The sequence below is a fragment of the Lampetra planeri genome, chromosome 13 (assembly GCF_965212315.1).
Source record: "Lampetra planeri chromosome 13, kcLamPlan1.2.h2, whole genome shotgun sequence".
In the NCBI taxonomy this organism is placed as follows: domain Eukaryota; kingdom Metazoa; phylum Chordata; class Hyperoartia; order Petromyzontiformes; family Petromyzontidae; genus Lampetra; species Lampetra planeri.
In genome coordinates, this window is record NC_136119.1 from 1599811 (window position 1) to 1619253 (window position 19443).

Consider the following 19443-nt stretch of genomic DNA (forward strand, 5'->3'; position numbering starts at 1 on the left):
TGAATCGGCCGTTTTGGGATTTATTTAATTGGTCGGAATAAAAACCTTCATTCGAGACTCAAACAGTCGCACACCTCCTGGCGTTCACGTCTCCTCCTCCTCCTCGGGGACACCGGCCGTGTGACGGTGACTCGCATCAGCGCATCGACACCGGCAGGCCGATACTGCGCCGCGTCTCCTTCGTGAATGGGAAAATTCAAGACGCGAGCCCACAGTGGTGGGACCTGGGGCCATGCAACCCAAACTATGGCCCGCACAGTAACCCCGCTGTGGTCTGCGCTCCTTCAACGGAGGAGGAGGAACAGCCGACACGACACGAACTTTCTCTCTCTGATGAAGCCCTCTCATCGTGGCCAGCAGCAGCAGCAGGACCTCGACATTTGGCGTCGAGCTCCTGAATATATTTCCACAAGGCGCGAGACTAGGAGAGAATTTCAATATCGCGTCTCATGTCCGTTCAACGGAGGAGGAGGAACAGCAAAACGACGCGAACTCTCTCTCTATTTCTCCTGAAGCCGGTGGGGGGAGAAGGAGGGTTGGGGGGGGGGGGAGATGGGGGGGGGGGCTCTCTGGGCCGGAGTGGGCGTCTCGCCTCGCTGAGCCGGGCTACCAGGCCGAGTCGTAATTAGCGAGCGCCTCGGCGCCGCATGGCACAGCGCCAGCCCCCCCCCACCCCGTAATAACGCACCGGACCGGGAGCCAATTTACCCAGTTCACGACCCCTTTGATTGCACCTCGTTTATTCCAGAGGCTGCCTACGCAGCGAGCTAAGGGGTAGGGGGGGGGGATCGATTCAAGCAGCGGCAGTAGCCGCAGCAGTCCCAGCAGAAGCGTCAGCTGTAGCGACTCTTGCGATGTGCGCTCAAGCCCGCGTTGCTGCCTCTCCCCCCCCCCCACCTCCTCGCCTCTAACCAGACCGCATTGTGATTGGCACGCACTTTCTCCCGAGGCTAATGCGCTTTCACTTTGCTGCCCTTGGAGGCCAAATAAAAACGTTGAAGGTTGGGAGAATATCATCATCATCATCATCGCCTCCTTCTCTTCCTCCACCGCCGCCACTGCGATGATGAAATCCACGAGCGCTGATATACCGCGCACTCCGCGGTGGAGAGTGGGATTTTTGACCCGGCAATTCTTTGGCATCCCAGGTAGGGCTGAAAGTCATTGGTCGACTTGCATTGTGTTGCGCCGGGGACCGCTTTGGTTGGGCGAACGTTGACAGCGCTGCGGGTGGATTTATTTGATCGGCCATACCCAGAATCCGAACGAGACGCGTGTCTTGGGGTGATCGTGAACGTTGTAATTAAGAATTTCGGAGGGAGCCGACGTTCATAAACATATCCCTGTAGTCTGCGCTCCTTCAACAGAGGGATATCACACGACGCGGATCGTCTCCCGAAGCCCTCCCGTCGTGGCTAGCAGAATCCGACGTTGGCCCTTCTCGTCTCCTGGACATCTCGCGGTCGAAATGAGAGCGATCTGAGACGGAGGCTGTGGTCCTTGGGTGGCCCAGGAGGCGAATTGGAGCCACAGCCCCGCGAAGACCTGGGTTTGAATCGGGGTTGTTCGTGGTTGACCCCAACCCACCCGGCCTGCCACGTCGCTAACCGTTGATTTACCACAACTCGTGATGCAACAGTTGCAATGAATTTCGGGTGACAAGAAACAAACTTCTGATGTGGTTAATGCAACTGCGCCGTGATTTGGGAGCTTAATGTCCAAGCTACGTGGTGATAACTTAGACAAATGTGCTTCGATTGGGAGAGGAGCGCGTCTGATGGAGCCGGGTGTGGCCACTACCACCACCACCACCCAGCCACCACCAATGCCACCCCGCCACTACCACCACCACCACCGCCACCACCCAGCCACCACCAATGCCACCCTGCCACCACCATCTCGCCACCGCCACCAATGCCACCACCACTCAGCCACCACCACCATCCCGCAACCACCACCAATGCCAACACCACACAGCCACCACAACCACACCACCATCACCCCGCCACCACCATCACCACCCCGCCACTACCACCCCGCAACCAGAACCATCATCACAACAACCACCCCGCCACCACCACCACCACCACCACCACTCCACTACTTCGTGCCTGGGGCGTTCCTCCGTGGCGCGTGAGAGTCATTGAGGATTCTTCCTTCCTGGCCTCTGGCGGCCTCATGATGCCACTCACGTCATTGAATGGAGGTAATCGTACAAATAAAAATATTCAACTTGTAACACGCCGCACAGCGTTCGCTCGCTCTCGGCGGGAGAGGACGAGTGAGAGTCGCGGGGGTGGACCACACACACGAGCGGAACGGCAGCGGCCACACGGTGAGCCGGTGCCAACAATTGCCCAAGCTACATCATGGGCCCTCTCTTGCCAGTATCAAAACCAACTCTTGTAATTGCCCACGCTCTGCGGTCCTCTATATATGAAGGTGCTATTGGCCAATTAATGACTCATTCCGAATGAAATCATTCATTAGTGTTGTGTTTTTATGTTTACGTGTGTGTGTTTGTCTGTGTGTGTGGGTTTTTGGTGTTGTTTGGGTTATAATACATCCGGGGGAGGGTGACGACTGTGGAGATGGAGCGATGAAATCAGCTCATCAGGGCACCGCCTTGGCGCGATGTTAACTCCCTCGCCTGGTGTGCTGAAGGTTGTGGGTTCGATCCCAACCTTAACGTCTGTTGTATATTTGGAGTCTCCTCTCTGGTAGCTACACTCATCGGCGTCTCGAGCTGTCCCACGCGTGACTAAATAACAATAATACGTAATTATGGCAAGGCTTATGATTTAATAGCAATAATAATCTAATGCTCTGTGTCAACCCACTGCTTTGTTGGTCATGGTGGGAGGTGTTTGACCACTCTGTGGGCAGCGGCGGTGTAGCGGTTAGCGCGGTGCGCTACAGACCCAGCGACCCGAGCTCGATTCCCGCTCACGGCCAACACCAGTGGCGATTATCTGAAGCGGTCCCGGAGAAGTAAATGACTCGGATGCCTGTAGATTTAGAGTTTGCGTCTTTCTCTCTGCCCGTGGTCGCGTGGATTTTTCTCCGCGTCCTCCGGTTTTCCCCTCCACGTTTAGAATCAACATCACCACGCGTTTAGAGTATTTGGCTGCTATACATTTCCACGTGATAAGACACTTCTTGAGCTATCATTTGTGGCCAGGTCGCTTCTGAATAAGAGCTACATATCTCTGTGGGCCTTACCTGGTAAAATAAAGATAACGCCTTTATATGTGTATTCATGCACAGGGGGAAGATTGATTGTAAGAATTGGACAATTGCAGGGTTGAGTGGGGGGGATGATTGTGATGGTCTGTGGGATGATGGCTATTGGAATTCAATTGCAATTGCAGACTGCATTCATAATTGTGAATTACATGATTATTATTATTCCGTGTGTTTACCCAGGAAAGTCTCACCGAGTCTCACGACTCTTTTTTCAAGAGGGGTCCTGCCAATTTTTCGCAGTCGAGAGGTGCGATGCTGCTGCTGCTGCTACCTGTGTAATCCCCTTTGAGTCATTTGCAGGACACTTCTCAGCATTGGGATGTCTGGTTCATGTCTGTCTAATGTGTTTGTTTTGCGATAGAAGGAAAACAGCTCTGGACAAACAACAATGGAGCATGGGAGAACATACAAAGGCCTACACAGAAAGGTGCCCTAGTCGGGATTCGAACATGTGCAATTACTGCCTTTGTTACAGGAGTGAATATAGGCGCATGGATACACGCACGCGCGTACCGAAGGTAGAGTATTCAGGCCATCTATGTTTCTCTATATTGAAAGACGTACACTGTATCGCGCGCTTTCAGGTGCGCTTGCGGCCGTCTGGAAAGCTCTTCATTCCCATATTCGGAAGCTACTGGAGCGATGCACTTTTAAATCTCAATTAAAAGCCAATTTCTTTAGAAAACAACTTTTTTGTGCTTAGTTTGCTTTCCTTCCCACGCACCTCCGATTACCACAGTTGGGCTACGTACGGTGCGAAAGAAGTGCAACACACACATACACACCCACATACAACCAACAACAACCGCCATTCGTCACTAAGTGGCGGTGACGTTACCACGACGCTTGTGCCAGGCTATGTGCACGTTGAGGCCACGTCAAGTGTCGAACGCCCGCTGGCAGGAGGTCACGGGACAGAGCCAGGTGCCACGGGTCGACTGATTGAGATGACTGGCTGATGCACCACCTGTGCCCCCTACTGTGCCAAATTGCTGTGCTTTAGCCACACGGCAGCCGCTCGTTGTTGTGAGCGTCGCTCCTCCCCCCCCCCCCCCTCATTGTTGTTGGAGGGCGACTGCTTCCAACTGCCCAGTAGCGTCCTTTACGATCCTCCTCCACAGAGGCGATCTTGACACAGCTGGTACCAGTCATTGGCAAGTCCACTCAGCTCCACATCTTCCTGTACCACATCACTCCATTTCTTCTCTAGCCCGTGTCGCGCCCGTTTAGCCCCCTTGATTTGGCCGAACAAAAACTGTTCAGGCATGCAGTGGCTGGGCATGCGGGCTACATGACCCAGCCAACACAGCCTTGCCTGCCGGAGGAGCTCACTGATGGGACTTTGTGCACATCTTTCATGGATATGTGAGCTCCTTACACAATCCAGCCTGGTTAAACCCAAGATGGATCGTAGGCAGGCCAGCCTAAATGTTTCTAACCGGCGAAGATGTTCCATTAGGGGGGGGGGTCCACGTTTCGCAAGCGTAGAGAAAGGAGGGGATGACTGTGGCCGCGAAGACCTGAAGCTTCGTGCGGAGTGACAGACCAGGTAGCTTCCACACAGCGTTACACAACCGATGAAATTATAATGCCGCTCGACTGATTTGGAGTGAGACTTCTGCTGTCCAACCGGAGCTGGTCATGAGCACACTGCCCAGGTATGGGAAACTCTCCACTCTCTCCAAAACTGCCCTATCACCAATTGGGAGTTGTGTGTGTGGAGTGTTCGATGATACAAAATACCCAGGCAGGTGCTTAGTTTTGGTGGGGCTGATGGTAAGTCCCCACCTTTTAGTGGCAAGCTCCAGGTTCAGCAGCAGCGTCTCCGACTCCTCCTCTGAATGAGCAGCAATTACCAGATCATCGGCATACATAACATGGTTGAGCAATAGGGAGCCATCCCTTTACCGCACCCGGGCATCGATCAGCCTCCCATTGTATCTGTACCAGATGGAAATTCCTCTAGTATAGCTATTGAAGGCATCACGAACTACGTGGTCGAAAAGATGTTAAATAATGTGCGAGCCAGAGGCCATTCCTGTTGCACCCCAAGGTGAACAGGGAATGGCTCCGACTCCCGGCCACGTAGTTTTACCCGGGCCCGCTCACCATCATGAAAGTCCTTAATGATCGTGAGGGACTCCGAAAGCACGAAGAACAACCCAAAGCCCTGGCCTACTGATGGTATCATAGGCCTTGACCAGTTAAATAAAGCAGAGATGTAGGTCTCGTTGGAATTCCCTACACCTCTGCTGTAGCAGACGGACAAAAAATATGGCATCTGTGCAGGATCGCCCTTTCCTGAAATCACATTGGGGCTCCGCAAGCCTTTCCTCAGCCTGCCTGACAAGGCGATGATGAATAATCCTCGCCAGGATCTTTCCCGGCACACTGAGGAGTGAGATGCGCCTGTAGTTGTTACAGTCTGTGCGGTCCCCCTTCTTAAAGAGTGGAACTACCAGGGCATCCTTCCAATCCTGCGGATCATCTCTGCCCGGTGCCTTTCCTGGTCTCAGGCTCTGGATCACCTTGAGTACTTCCTCAACAGATGGCACCTCAGCCAGCCACTCACAGGGGGTGACTTCTTCTTCCAATATTTGAGACACCCCATCCTCAGCAGGGTCATCCTCACTTTGTCCCACGATGTTTTCCATGCCAAGGGATTCCCCTTCCCCCAGGACTTCGCATAAATGCTCAGCAAATCTGCAAACCTGTTCCTGGGGGTCAGAGATTGGGTCACTGTTTTTCCCTAATAATGGCAATAGGTGTGGCGCTGCAGGTTACTTTTTTGATGTAGTTAAATAGCGATTTTTGATCGCGGGCCATTGAGACAGACTCCATCTCCTCAGCAACCCGCGACCACCACTCATCCTTGCAGCGCCTCACTGCTCTCCAAACCTCCGAGTGAAGGCTGTGATAAGCCTCCTCATTCTCTGAAGTGGGATGCTGTAGACGATGAGAGTGGGCCTCTCACTTTTTCTCAGCCAGCCTGAACATCTCCTCTATCAGCCAGGGTATCTGGGGAGGTCTGTACCATGTACCCAAAGCAGCCATTGCAGCTGCATGGTCCACAGTCTTAAACCTTGCCCATTTCCCCTCGACATCTGGAGGAGTGCCAACCCTAGCCGATTAAATTCTCGCTTGCAACTTTCATCAGCTATCTGAGACCAGGCCACCTTGGGTTTGAATTGGGTCCTGGGTGTACACCCACCACCGGAGTGGAAGAATGGCAGTTGCATCTTACAGATGACAAGTCGATGGTCAGTGGGCAGATCAGCTCCATGGTAGGTCCTGGTGTCAAGGACATGGGCCCCCATCCGCTGTTCCATCACTACGTAGTTCAGCAGATGTTCTTGCTTGGACCTGGCATGCATCCATGATGTTGTGTGGATGCGCCGATGCCGGAACAGCGTATTGGTAATTTCAAGCCCATGGGCTGCACACAAATCTAGCAGCCTCCTACCGTTGTTATTGAGCTGATCTGGCCCATGCCTTCCAATCACTCCAGACCAGATGCCAGCATCATGACCAACTCGGGCATTGAAGTCGCCCAACAGGATGACTCTATCCCGAGGGGCCACTTTAGCTAGCACCTGTGACAGGAGGTCATAGAAGCCATCTGACTCATCGGCCATGCCTGCATCCCTCCACGGATGTTCGTCTTCGGTGGGGGCATAAGTAACCACGACCATCACTCCTCGTCTCCAGTTGATGGGAAGGCGAGCCCAAAGTAGTCTGGGGCGTACTGCTTCCCACATCACACCGCCATGCTCCCACGCCTCCTTCATTATTTTGTTCAGAAGAAGAGCCACTCCCCGTTGTTTGGCAGTCTCCTGCCCCGCGTAGAGGACTGTCCACCCTTCATGGTGGCAGGAGCCAGAACTGGTCCACCGGACCTCCTGAATACCACAGAGATCGAGGTGGTACTGGTCCAGCTCCCAACAGATGAGTGGCAGCCTCTGCTCCGCAGTGAGTGTTCGAACATTTCACGTGGCCACCCTCAGTGGTTTTTTGTTGTTTCTGGAGGAGCCCCGAGGGTAAAGATTCAATCTCCTGGCTCCATCAAATGGAGTTTGGCCAGGAGACATCATAGACCCCTGTCCCCCTGGGGCTTCCGGCACAAGCTTTTTAATTAGATATTTTAGACGTGGTTTTGTGGTAATTAATTGAAGGTGGAGGGGTTACCAGCCCCTCGCACCCGTCCAGAGCCCCCATTTCGCCGCTTTGGTGGTTACAAACGCCATGAAGGGAAAGGCCAAAAATCTAAATTAGCACTCCCCTATGACACTGCCCACCACAGCGTTGGCGTCCGGCACCACGAGGAGGTAGGGGGTTGTTTTTGCACGCACATTCACACACACACACGCACATTTACACACACATTCACACACACATTCACACACACATACACACACATTCACACACACATACACACACACATTCACACACACACACATTCACACACACACACATTCACACACACACACATTCACACACACACACATTCACACACACACACACATTCACACACATTCACACACACACACATTCACACACACACACATTCACACACACACACATTCACACACACACACATTCACACACACACACATTCACACACACACACATTCACACACACACACACACATTCACACACACACACATTCACACACACACACATTCACACACACACACACACATTCACACACACACACATTCACACACACACACATTCACACACACACACATTCACACACACACACATTCACACACACACACATTCACACACACACACATTCACACACACATCGGGGGAGAGACAGGTGAGGGCCCAGGACCGTCACCATCGTCGGTCGTGAGCGGGAGTTGAACTCGGGTCGCTGCTGGCTGGTTTCATAGTGAGGTGCGCTCACCGCAGCGCCACCACTCCACGAACACACACGTGCCGACTCCCTACCTACCCACCCCGCCACGCCACCGCCATTCAAACCCCCTTCGCGTTCCTTCGCAAGGAATTCGCTTCTCGCTGATTGTGGCGGTAATGGGCGCGTCTCGTTTGCGATGTGTCTCGAGTCGCCTGAATGGAAGATGGGGCCGGGGGGAGAGGGGGAGAAGGGTGGGGGGTGGGTGGAGATAAGAAGGGAGGGGGCGAGATTGGTCCCCGCACTCGTTGAAGTTGTTATCACAAAGCGCGTCATCGTCTCCATCCCCTCTCGAGAAGAGAGTTACGTAAAACTCATTTCTTGAGAACTGCCTTTTGTGTTCGGTTTCTTGTCCTTCGCCGGCACCTTCCGATTAGCACCGCGGTTGGCTACGTACGGTGCGAAAAAATTTCAACATACATACAAACAAAGGCAAAGGTTGAGGCAAGTGCTGTTAGCGAGCACCTATGAAGGCCGGCACGGTACAGGATGACCAGAATTACGCCCGACCGCCTTTATCTCCCCAGTGACAATGATTTTTACACACCGCACCAGTTTCTCATTTGTGGCTGAGTCGACCTAGGGGAGGCCCTGGACCGATTCATATAATCCTCACCGGTGTTGTCCGTGAACGGGAACCGAACTCGGATGGTATTGAATGTTGATCCCTTGACGATGTCAACATCCGTTTGTCATGTAGTGTTTTGTTGTTGTTGTCTTATATTCTCAGTTATATTCCAGATGTGCACTCAAGAGAGGAATCGTGGTCGTGTTGTCAGATGAGGACATTTCTACCTTTGGATTGTTGCAGCTAGCGAGCGCGCATTGCCACTGTGTCCAAGAATGGCCCCAGCAAGTTGATGTCAACACCCTGGATTCGGATTTTACCCGGTAAGGCCCACTGAGCTATGTAGCTCTTTTTTTTTAGGCGACCTGGCTATCACCAATGATAGCTCAACGAAGCGGCTTACCATGTGGGTGTTTAAAGCCGCAAAATACTCTAAACACGTGATCTTGATTCTAAATGTGGAGGGAAACAGCGAAGGACCTGGAGAAAAAATCCAAGCGACCACGGGAAGAAAGCGACACCGCAAACTCCAAATATACAGCAGGCGTCGGGGTCGTGATGGAACCCACGACCTCCTGCATACCAGGCGAGGTAGTTAACATCTCGCTACCGTGGCGCTCCAGGTATAAATATCGACACAGGCGAGACAAAGGTGGCATGAAACCGGTCCCGGTTGTCCCTTCATTGACCCGCAATCGAGCGTTGTGGTGAAGTCTGCTCAAGTTGACCCAATAAAAGCCACAAGGCACGGCGGCAATTGCATTCATCCAGCAGTGGGTTGAGAAAGGACCTGCATTCGTAGTTTTTTTTTAAGCTAACGTTTGTCACACGGTACAGCAACTAAACGAAATGCGTGTGGGTGTCATTGTGTTAAGCAGCCAAGCCTCGCCGCAGGAAGGCAGACTTCCTTCCCTTCGATTTGAACAGAAATTTCAAGGTCCTTTGTATTTATTTACTAAACCACCCCCATAGCCAGCCTCTCTTGCTCCCCAGCCACCACCACCTTTCCTTCCCCTTCAGCGAAGAAAAACCCATTGTGATTTCACATACTACTGTGTGTGTGTGCGCTTGATAACAACACTTGCCCCAACAGTATGCTGAAGGCTATACGGTGGATCTTTGTATGACGCACAGTTAACCCACAACACAGGGGCCTGTAGATATCCTGCCAATAGCTCTTTGATGTTTCAAAAACCTGTTGGCACCACCGTTGGCTACGTACGGTGCGAAAGAAGTTCAACCACGCATCAACATACATTTCACGTGGCCTCAAAGTGCACCTAACCCAAGCGTTTGAACCTTCGACGAAGTTATGGCCTTCCTCTCCCAAATACAACAACCACACACACACAAAAACGACCGGCCATGTTCAAGTTCAGACTCCAGGCCGTCCTTTTGTTATCGTCTGGCTATGACTGACCGCCTCCGTCCCTCTGCAGCGTGAACACTACCACTGGTTCTGGACAGCTTCGGGAGCAGGGAGGTCGGCAAGCTGCGGCACGGGAGGCACACGCGGCTCTTTAAGGAATGGAGTGCGGCTCTTGAAATTCGAAACAAAACAAAAGTGGCTCTTGTTAATTTCGGTTGCCGACCCCTGGCCATTAAAGTTCTGTTCAACATGGAAGTCCAGTTTACCATGGAAGTCCAGTTTATCATGGAAGTCCAGTTCACCATGGAAGTCCAGTTTACCATGGAAGTCCAGTTCACAAGTCCAGTTTACCATGGAAGTTCATGGAAGTTCAGTTCACCATGGAAGTCCAGTTTACCATGGAAGTCCAGTTTATTATGGAAGTCCAGTTCACAAGTCCAGTTCACCATGGAAGTCCAGTTCACAAGTCTAGTTTACCATGGAAGTCCAGTTCACCATGGAAGTTCAGTGCACCAAGGTTAGGGGTCGTCAAGCTGTGGCTGCGGAGCCGCATACGTCTCTTCAAGGACTCTGTCTTCATGACAGTTCTTTATTAGGCACCCACCGTCTCATATTCACCATACGCATTGCGGATTTTGAAATCTGGATAATATTTTTTCCACCGAATTCGAAACATAAACGGCTCTTCTTCTCACGACGCTTGCTGTGTAAATCCACATTGCGTTAGGATAAAAAACACAACAACGACGCGCCCTGTGCGAGGAGGCTTTGTGACCCCGTCCCAGGCAAGGGGGTCCGTGGCGCGGTCACTGAAGATGGAACGCGTGTGGGGGGGGGAGGCAGGGGGGTCTGGGGGATGATGTTTTACCCATAATGCAAGAGGACCTCGACATTTCACTTCGGACGAGCGTCAGAGCTTCCCTTTAGCGGAGGAAATCCCGCAGGATGCTGCTCGTAAAACGTTATTATTATTTTCTCTTCACCCAAGGTTTTTCCCACAATAAGCGCGCCTCGCTGCAGCTCATGGACGCGCGTACCTTGTCGCTTGGGTTCTGCATTTCCTAGAACACGCAATGCGTTTGTGAATATCATCATCATCATCACCATTATTGACTGGTCGCGTGCGTTCCGTTGGAGGAGTGAAGAAGGCTCCCGATGTAGTGAGCGAACTGGACACCACTCGACGCATCGCTTGCCGACAGACGACGAAGAGGCACCCACAGGCTCAACGCGACGGTGAGAAGAACACCATTCACCTCGCGCCTCCGATTAGCGCGCTTGGCTACGTACGGTGCGAAAGAAGTTGCACGTATATACCTATCCACAGTAACGTTTTTTTTGTGTTCGGTTAGAACGCGTAAATAGAAATGTGTCGTTAACCCGCCACCACACGACGCAGCCAGTTAGCAAAGGTCTGTCTCGTCAACAAAACGCCAATTAGTTACTCGTTCGTCACACCGGTGTGTTGGAGAGTAAAACCCACAACATTTACAATTTCGGTACCGTCACGTGTTGCTGGCGACACGTCCGTTCAAGATGCATTCCACTCTCGCGTGATTGCCCCACGAATCCGATCGTGAATATTTACCCGGAGCGCACCATGAGCGCGTCGAGCTCCTTCCTCCGGGGCAGAGTCGCTTCGGCGCCGTCGGCCCCTCTCGCCACGACGCGCCTCCTCCTCATCCTCGTCATCCTCCCGGTCCTCTGCGCCATCCTCCGGGGCGCCACCGCCCAGCCGTGCCCCGCGCCATGCCACCACTGCCGCGGAGGCCTCGTCTCCTGCCAGGACGTGGGCCTCGCCTCCTTCCCCAGGCACTTGCCCCGCTCGACCACCGCGCTGCGGCTGAGCGGCAACCGCCTGCTGCGGCGCGTGCTGCCGTCCGACGTGCGCGCACTGCCCCGGCTCTCCGCGCTGCTGCTGGACAACTGCGGCCTCTCGCGCCTCCGGCCCAAGGCGTTCTCCAGCCTCGGTGGCCTGCGCCGTCTCTCGCTCGGCGGCAACGGCCTGCGCAGGCTGGACGTCGGCACGTTCGGCGGGCTGGCCAAGCTCCAGGACCTGCGGCTGCACGATAACCTCATCGACGTTTTGCCCAGGGATGTGTTTCTGGAGTTGACTTCACTGCGTCACCTGCAGCTGCAGAGCAACCTGCTGGCGGGCGTGAGGGATGGGCTCTTTGCGGGCGTGGGAAGGCTGTCGACGCTAAGCCTCGACGACAATTCCATCGCGAGCATCTCGGACGCGGCCTTCGCCACACGATCGGATCTCCGCAGTCTCTCCCTGGCCAACAACAACCTGACACAGATTCCGTCGAGCGCCCTCGCGAGGCTCAAGAACCTCAACCGGCTGGTCGTTTCTGGCAACCACATCTCGCGGATACATCCCTTCGCTTTCAAGGGACTTGCCAAGCTCGTGCACCTCATCCTCGACGACATGCAGTTGCTGGCGATAGCTGAGAACGGCTTCGCCGGACTGGGCAACACCGAGCGCCTTTACCTGAGAAGGAACCACCTGAAGACCCTCAGCGCCGACGTCCTCAGGCCCCTCGTGAAACTCGAGGAGCTCCACCTCGATGGGAACTCGCTGACGGCGCTGACCGACGACTTGCTCGCCGGCCCATCCGCCTCCTTGCGCGTGCTCGTGCTCGCATCGAATCAGCTGTCCCGCGTCTCCCCCGAGCCGTTCGTCTCCTCCGCGTCGCTCGCCCGACTCCAGCTCGGCGACAACCCCTTGCTCTGCGACTGCGGCGCGCTGCCCCTCCGGCTCTGGGTGGCGACGGCCGCGGTCGCCCACGTCGACGTCCGCTGCCGGTTTCCCGAGCGGCTGCGGGGCCAGCGCCTGGACAGAGTCCCGCGCGAGTCGCTGGGCCACTGCCACGTCCGGGGATCACAAAAGTCCGAGGGCGAAGAGGAGGTGGAGGAGGTGGAGGAGGTGGAGGCGCGATCGCAGTCGCCCGCCTCGTCCCTTCTCCATGCCAGCGCGGTGCCGCAGCTTCGCTCGAGAAACGTCAGCGCGCTCGCACGGAAACTTCCACGCGGCCGCGTCCCGACGTCGTACGCCTCGAAGCGCAGTCCTGACGGCGCGTCCGGGTCGTCGGTGGCGACGGGGTCCCAGGTGCAGTCGGAGGGGCGCTCGCCTCGTCCGGGGCCTTCCTGCGACGGCCGCGCCGCCGAGGTCGACACGGCCTTCAACGCGGTGCTCGGTCTGCTCATCGTGTCGCTCTGCGTCAGCGCCGCGTCCGGCGTGGCCGCCTCGCGGCTCTGGAGGCGGCTGAGGATGCGCGACGGGGACGGCGGCGGCGGCGGCGGCATCGTGGAGTCGTCGCGCTGCTCGATGAGGTCGCTGCCTCCGCGATACCGACCCTCGTGCGGCCCCTCCGAGCCGCCGCCGTGGCCTCGTTCGCCGACGGCGCCCCCCGCGATGCCCATCAGCACCGTGGAGCTGGACCGCGCGCTGCTCCTGAGGCTGTTCGAGGAGGACGGGCCCCAAGTGGTGCTCTTTGAGCACACGGTGCTGTAGGGGTGACCGCTCGGCCAGATTCATGATCGCTGTAATAAACTGTTGCACTACTTTTTTAAATTTCATTTTGCTAGGTAAGGCCCACTGAGCTGTATAGCTCTTTTTCAGAAGCGACGTGGCTCGCACAAATGAGAGCGTGGCTTATCATGTGGATTTTTTTTTATTGATTTCCACCTCCCACCCCGGAGGGCGGGATGATGGATGGGCCAAGATGGGATGAAGTCAACCCCTCGATTCAAGCGGGAGTTAAACTGGCAACCCTTCCCATTGCGAGCCTCTTGCTTGTTCGCTCGCTCGCCCGCTGTTCCGCTGTTCCAACGGGCCGGGCCGGAGGAGCGCTGTTTATGTTGGACACAGACTAACGAAAACAAACTTTCAATTTTACCAGCTAATGCCCACTGAGCTACATAGCTCCGTTTCAAAAGCGACCTGGCCACAAATGATAGCTCAACGAAGTAGCTTATCACGTTGACATTTATAGCAGACAAATACTCTAAACGCGTGTTGTCGATTCTAAATGTGGAGGGAAAAACCAGGAGACCTGGAGAAAAATCCACGCGACCACGGGGAGAGAGAGACACGCAAACTACAAATATGCAGGTGCCATGGTCGGGATCGAACCCATGTTCTCTTGGATATCAGGCGAGGGAGTTAGCCATCTCGCCTCCGCGGCACCCCATGATCACGATGATGATCACGATGATGATGATAAGGGGCTTAATGTCAGCTGGAGCTGTTGGGGAATGAGCTCTGGAAATGATATGTTCAGCGGTCTCTGGAAACAAATGATCCCATCAGAAACTAAGTCCTGATTTTGTCGATGTCATGATTGATTTGAATTACTCGCTTCTGAACTCGCCGCCGTGCTGGGCGCAATGCAAACAAAAAGTACGTCTCGATTGTTCACGGGACATATTTGTGTTTGTTTTGCCGTGTCTCGTGCAGAGGTGGACAACATATACACATATTCTTTGCGTCTTTCGGTAAAGCCACGTAGATATAAAAAAAAAATCAAAATAATAACAATATCACGACCTTTCGATCGCAACACAAGCAATCGCAACTCTTTTTTCACCTGAAGACGATTACTTGTGTTGCGATCGAAACGTCGTGATATTGTTATTATTTTGATCACTTTTTTCTATCTACGTGGCTTTACCAAAAGACCCAAAGAATATGAATTCCTGCAGTCACGAAAGCTTTAAGTCAACATTTAACATACGCACACGAAAAAAATATTACACGTGTAAATACAAAGAACTGCATTAATCTGGGAAATCATCACGAAGTCTCAAGTCTCCTTTTCACGAGGATCGCGGATTGCCATTAGTTTATGGCCACTGTTTGGGCTGTGGGAGGAAAGGGGAATTCCCCGGGGGGCGACCGACCCCGGCGTGGCGAGTGAGGATACACCCACTGGGCTTCCCACGCGTGTTCTGGTGAACCAGGCGGGAACTCGCGAGACGAGGACGGGGAGAGACGCGTTCGCAAGAGTGACCTAGACCTGGGCAAAAGTCGGCGCGGATGGGTAAGGGGCCGTCCATAAATGACGTCACGCACCTAGGGGGTGGGGGGGGGGGGGTCAGACATTTGTGACGATGTGTGACGAGGGGGAGAGGGGTTTGAGAAATGTGACGTCACATCAAAATGCGCAACTTTAAATGAATATAGACAACACGTTTTGCTTAATTGAATAGACGTTTTAATAAATGTTTTCTCCTACAACATCAGAGTACAGCGCCACATTAAATACGCACTACAATGACAATAGTTTAAAGCGATTTGAAGCATGTTTTATTTTGGGGGGGGGGGGGGCAGAGCTTTGTGACGTCATATTTTAGGGGGCGTCTGACTTTTTGTGACGCCGTGTGACGAGGGGTGGGGGGTCAAAAATCGTCCAAAATCACGTGACGGACTGCCCCTAACACAAACACCTGCTGAGACCTACAGCGCAAATCCTGGCCCGACTCGCATCAGCAAAGAGTGCTGCTGCTGCTGCTGTTGGGAGGGAGTCCACTTTGTAGAGCGACAATCGTGATTTTTTTCCCTTCTTTTTAAATCCTAAAAAGCCTCGTGGAGTCCCAAGACACGTGTTTTATTTATTTATTTATCGCAAGCGGAGACGGGGTCGCTGAACTATGGGTTCCATTCGCTTCCCTCCTTCCCCACCCACCCACCTCCACCCACCCCAACCACAGCGCCCACCCCACCCGCCCCAATCTCCCCCCCACCCCAACCACCCCAACCACCCCAACCACCCCACCCACCCCCATCCAGCCCACCCACCCCACCCACCCACCCCCGCCCACCCCCGCCCACCCCAACCACCCCACCCACCCCATCCACCCTCACCCACCCCAACCACCCCATCCACCCCAACCAGCCCACCCACCCCAACCACCCCAACCACCCCATCCACCCCACCCACCCCATCCACCCCAACCACCCCACCCACCCCACACACCCCACCCACCCCAACCACCCCACCCACCCCACCCACCCCAATCTCCCCAACCACCCCACCCACCCCAACCACCCCCAACCACCCAACTCACCCAAACCACCCCATCCACCCCACCCACCCCTACCACTCAACCCACCCTAACCACCCTACCCACCCCAACCACCCCACCCACCTTACTAACCCCAACCACCCCACCCACCCCACCCACCCCAACCACCCCACCCACCCTACCCACCCTACTAACCCCAACCACCCCACCCCACCCACCCCACCCCAACCACCCCACCCACCCCACCCTCTCCTCCCAGCGTCGCATTCCAAAATCGTGGTTGCGGGTGTAAGGGGGGGGGGGTTGCGCGTGCGAAATGACCGCAGCTTGATTCATTAGTTCCATTAATCTGTTGGCGCGCCGCCGCGCCCAGCGCGTTATTAACTCGCGTGGAATTAGCGCCCTGGCCCCGTCTCGCGTCGACAAAGATTCAGCGCTCGCCGTTACCTCGGCTGCTGTGGTCTCCGGGGGCAGGGGGGGGGGTATGGTTGGTGGGGGGAGGGGAGGGGGGTCGAGACGAGGGCGGGCGGCGGGGGTTGTGATGGACGCTCGCGTTGACGCATCTTGACCAGGGCAGTAGTCTCGAGTCTGGGTGTCCGCGGTGTTGACGATGGCGGTGGAGTCACGAGTCTCGGTGTCCGCGGTGTTGACGATGGCGGTGGAGTCACGAGTCTCGGTGTCCGCGGTGTTGACGATGGCGGTGGAGTCACGAGTCTCGGTGTCCGCGGTGTTGACGATGGCGGTGGATATTCTTGGTTCTTTCGGTAAAGTCACGTAGAAGGGAAAACAATAAAAAGAATAAAAATAAAACCATAGCAAGAACATTTTCTTGCTATGGTTTTCACACCTGATGACGATTGCTTGTGTTGCAATTGAAACGTCGTGAGAATTTAATTGTTTTATTTTTATTATTGTATTATTTTCCCTTCTACGTGACTTTACCGAAAGAACCAAGAATATGAATCCCTGCAGTCACGAAAGCTTTAAATCGAAATTTGATGGTGGTGGAGTCACGAGTTTCGGTGTCCGCGTTTTTTTTTTTACCATTCCAGAATTTGTGATTCGTATCGCGGCTGTAAATGTCGTCGTTTGACCATTGTAACAATGTCGTGATTTCCATTGCCAACGTTAATTTTGTATTTCTCTCTCACTACCTCCCACCGGCATCTTGCTAATAATCAAGGTAGTCTCAGGTGATTAACCTCCGGCTGGTCTCGTAAGGATGAACGAGTACATAGCGGTCAACGATTCCGGTGTTAATCAACCTCTGTAGCAACAGCATTGCCTTTTAGTAACCATAGCATCCATCCATCTCTTTCTCTTTCTCTCTGTTGTCATCGCCACGCTGGGGTTGTTTGGGCAACCTGGTCACAGACTTCACGGCACGCGCACACTCAGCAACTACCGCCTCATTCGCCCCCCCCCCCCCCCCCGAGCGGGGCTCCGCGCTTAATACAACACCTGGCAAGCCCCAGCGGTGGTCACTCATCGGCGCAAATCTTGTGAGATGTGACCAGATCGGACACCTTCACGACGACTTGATGTGAGGCATAGCGGTGTCTGCACGGTAGTTCTTTCTCCATAAATCATATAACCTTAAATTCAACAGAAACGTACCGTGTATATTTTTTTTGGTGGCGGGGGGGGGTGGGTAAATTGTACATAATTGGTGCTTTGATGAAAGATTGGATTGCCCGTATGACAAGAGTCATCATTCAAATCGATGGCGGGTTCATCGATGGTCGATAACTGCGCGACTGTTCGCAAAACGTTGGTGAGGATGATTGTTGACGCAAAAAAAAAGCAAAAAAAATCTTCACGTTTCGTCGGATTTGTATTTCTCCGGGACGATTAAAGATTCTGATTCTCATCCACGGGGGTCCTCTGGGAGTCTCCGTTCAGACGGGCCGGTGTGTGGATGGCGAGCAACGGCCGTCGTGTTTACACCGAAGCTGGTTGGTCACGAAGAGCGGACGGAAGCAGCCAAATGGGGGGCGGATGCCTCTCAGAAAAGGTGGAGTGATCAAATGAGCTGAGCTGGTGTGCAACTCGCTTCGAGTGGATTGTTGCGTCCCAGCGAGCGCATCGCGTCGGCAGCAGCGGGAGTGGCGCGAATCGGGCGTTGAAGGCACTGGAGTAGTCACCGGGTCCGACATCACAGAGACACTACCGGCAGTCGATAGAAATGCAAGGTGATCCATGTGTAGTGAGCGACTTCCCAGAGAAGGCTTCTTATTTATTCTCACACTTGAAGCACAACACTGGGCGATACATCGATGTAGTGTTCTACGTAGCTACACAGAGCCGACCCTTCTACACAACCCCATTGTCGGCGTCCAACTACGCAGCTGTGTGACTCACGCAGCAACAGCGACGATGAGAGCCTTGCAGAAGATCGGCCACGTGGCCCGGACGACGAAGAGAGATGACGACGAGCAGCGACGCAGCCAGGAGGCAGGACCCCGCAACAGCACCAATCTTCTGGTTCGGTCCCCCTTATATACACCCCGGCGCGGCCAAGCCCCGCCTCCGGACACGCCCCCTTCTAGAACCTTCTAGAAGGTTCCCGGAGCTTCCCGACTGACTCCGCCTTTCACCTTTACCCCAACCACGCCCCCCCCCCCCTCATAATGAGACATTACGTAACTTGTCCATGACCGCGTTACCCCTTCAGACCGACAGGTGACACCCTGTCATTACACATGTATAGGTGATCCATCGCCACGGTCAATCCGCTGTTCGATTGAGTGGCTCATCGTCGTGTTTGCGAATCGGGCATTGAGTCGCTGGAGTAGTCACCGGGTCGTACATCACAGGGACACTACCGGCAGTCTCTGACCTACATTTAGAGGTGACGCACGCACTTGATGGCAAATTCCCCTCTTTACTTCACCACAGGTGATTGAATCTTCTTGGTTCTTTCGGTAGTTACGTAGAAGGGAAGTAATAAAATAATAAAAATAAAACATAATAAAACAATTCTCACGACGTTTCGTTTTATTATGTTTTATTTTTATTATTTTATTACTTCCCTTCTACGTGACTTTACCGAAAGAACCAAGAAGATTAATCCCTGCAGTCACGAAAGCTTTAAATCGAAAGGTGATTGAATGTTGTCTACAGCGGTGACTCCGTTTGTTAACAGAGGAGGACGGGTGGCGGTGAAGGGTTTAACGAGTTGATTGAGATTGGCGGGAGATGTGTGGGAGAGGGCTTTGAAGTCAAATTTTGTATAATCTTTCACTTATCCCGATTATTTCAGTGGGGTGTCTATGAATGGCGCGTCCTGCATGTTAAATTTTATTGTA

At 53.9% G+C, this 19443-nt stretch overlaps 1 protein-coding gene across 1 annotated transcript; it reads left to right on the forward strand.

The window, feature by feature from the left end:
- The first annotated feature begins 11096 nt into the window (after positions 1-11096).
- LRRC70 (leucine rich repeat containing 70) lies at positions 11097-13622 on the forward strand. Its single transcript, XM_078600318.1, has one exon. It carries the CDS (start codon positions 11706-11708, stop codon positions 13620-13622), a length of 1917 nt encoding a protein of 638 aa, XP_078456444.1. The 5' UTR covers positions 11097-11705.
- Positions 13623-19443: the final 5821 nt, after the last annotated feature.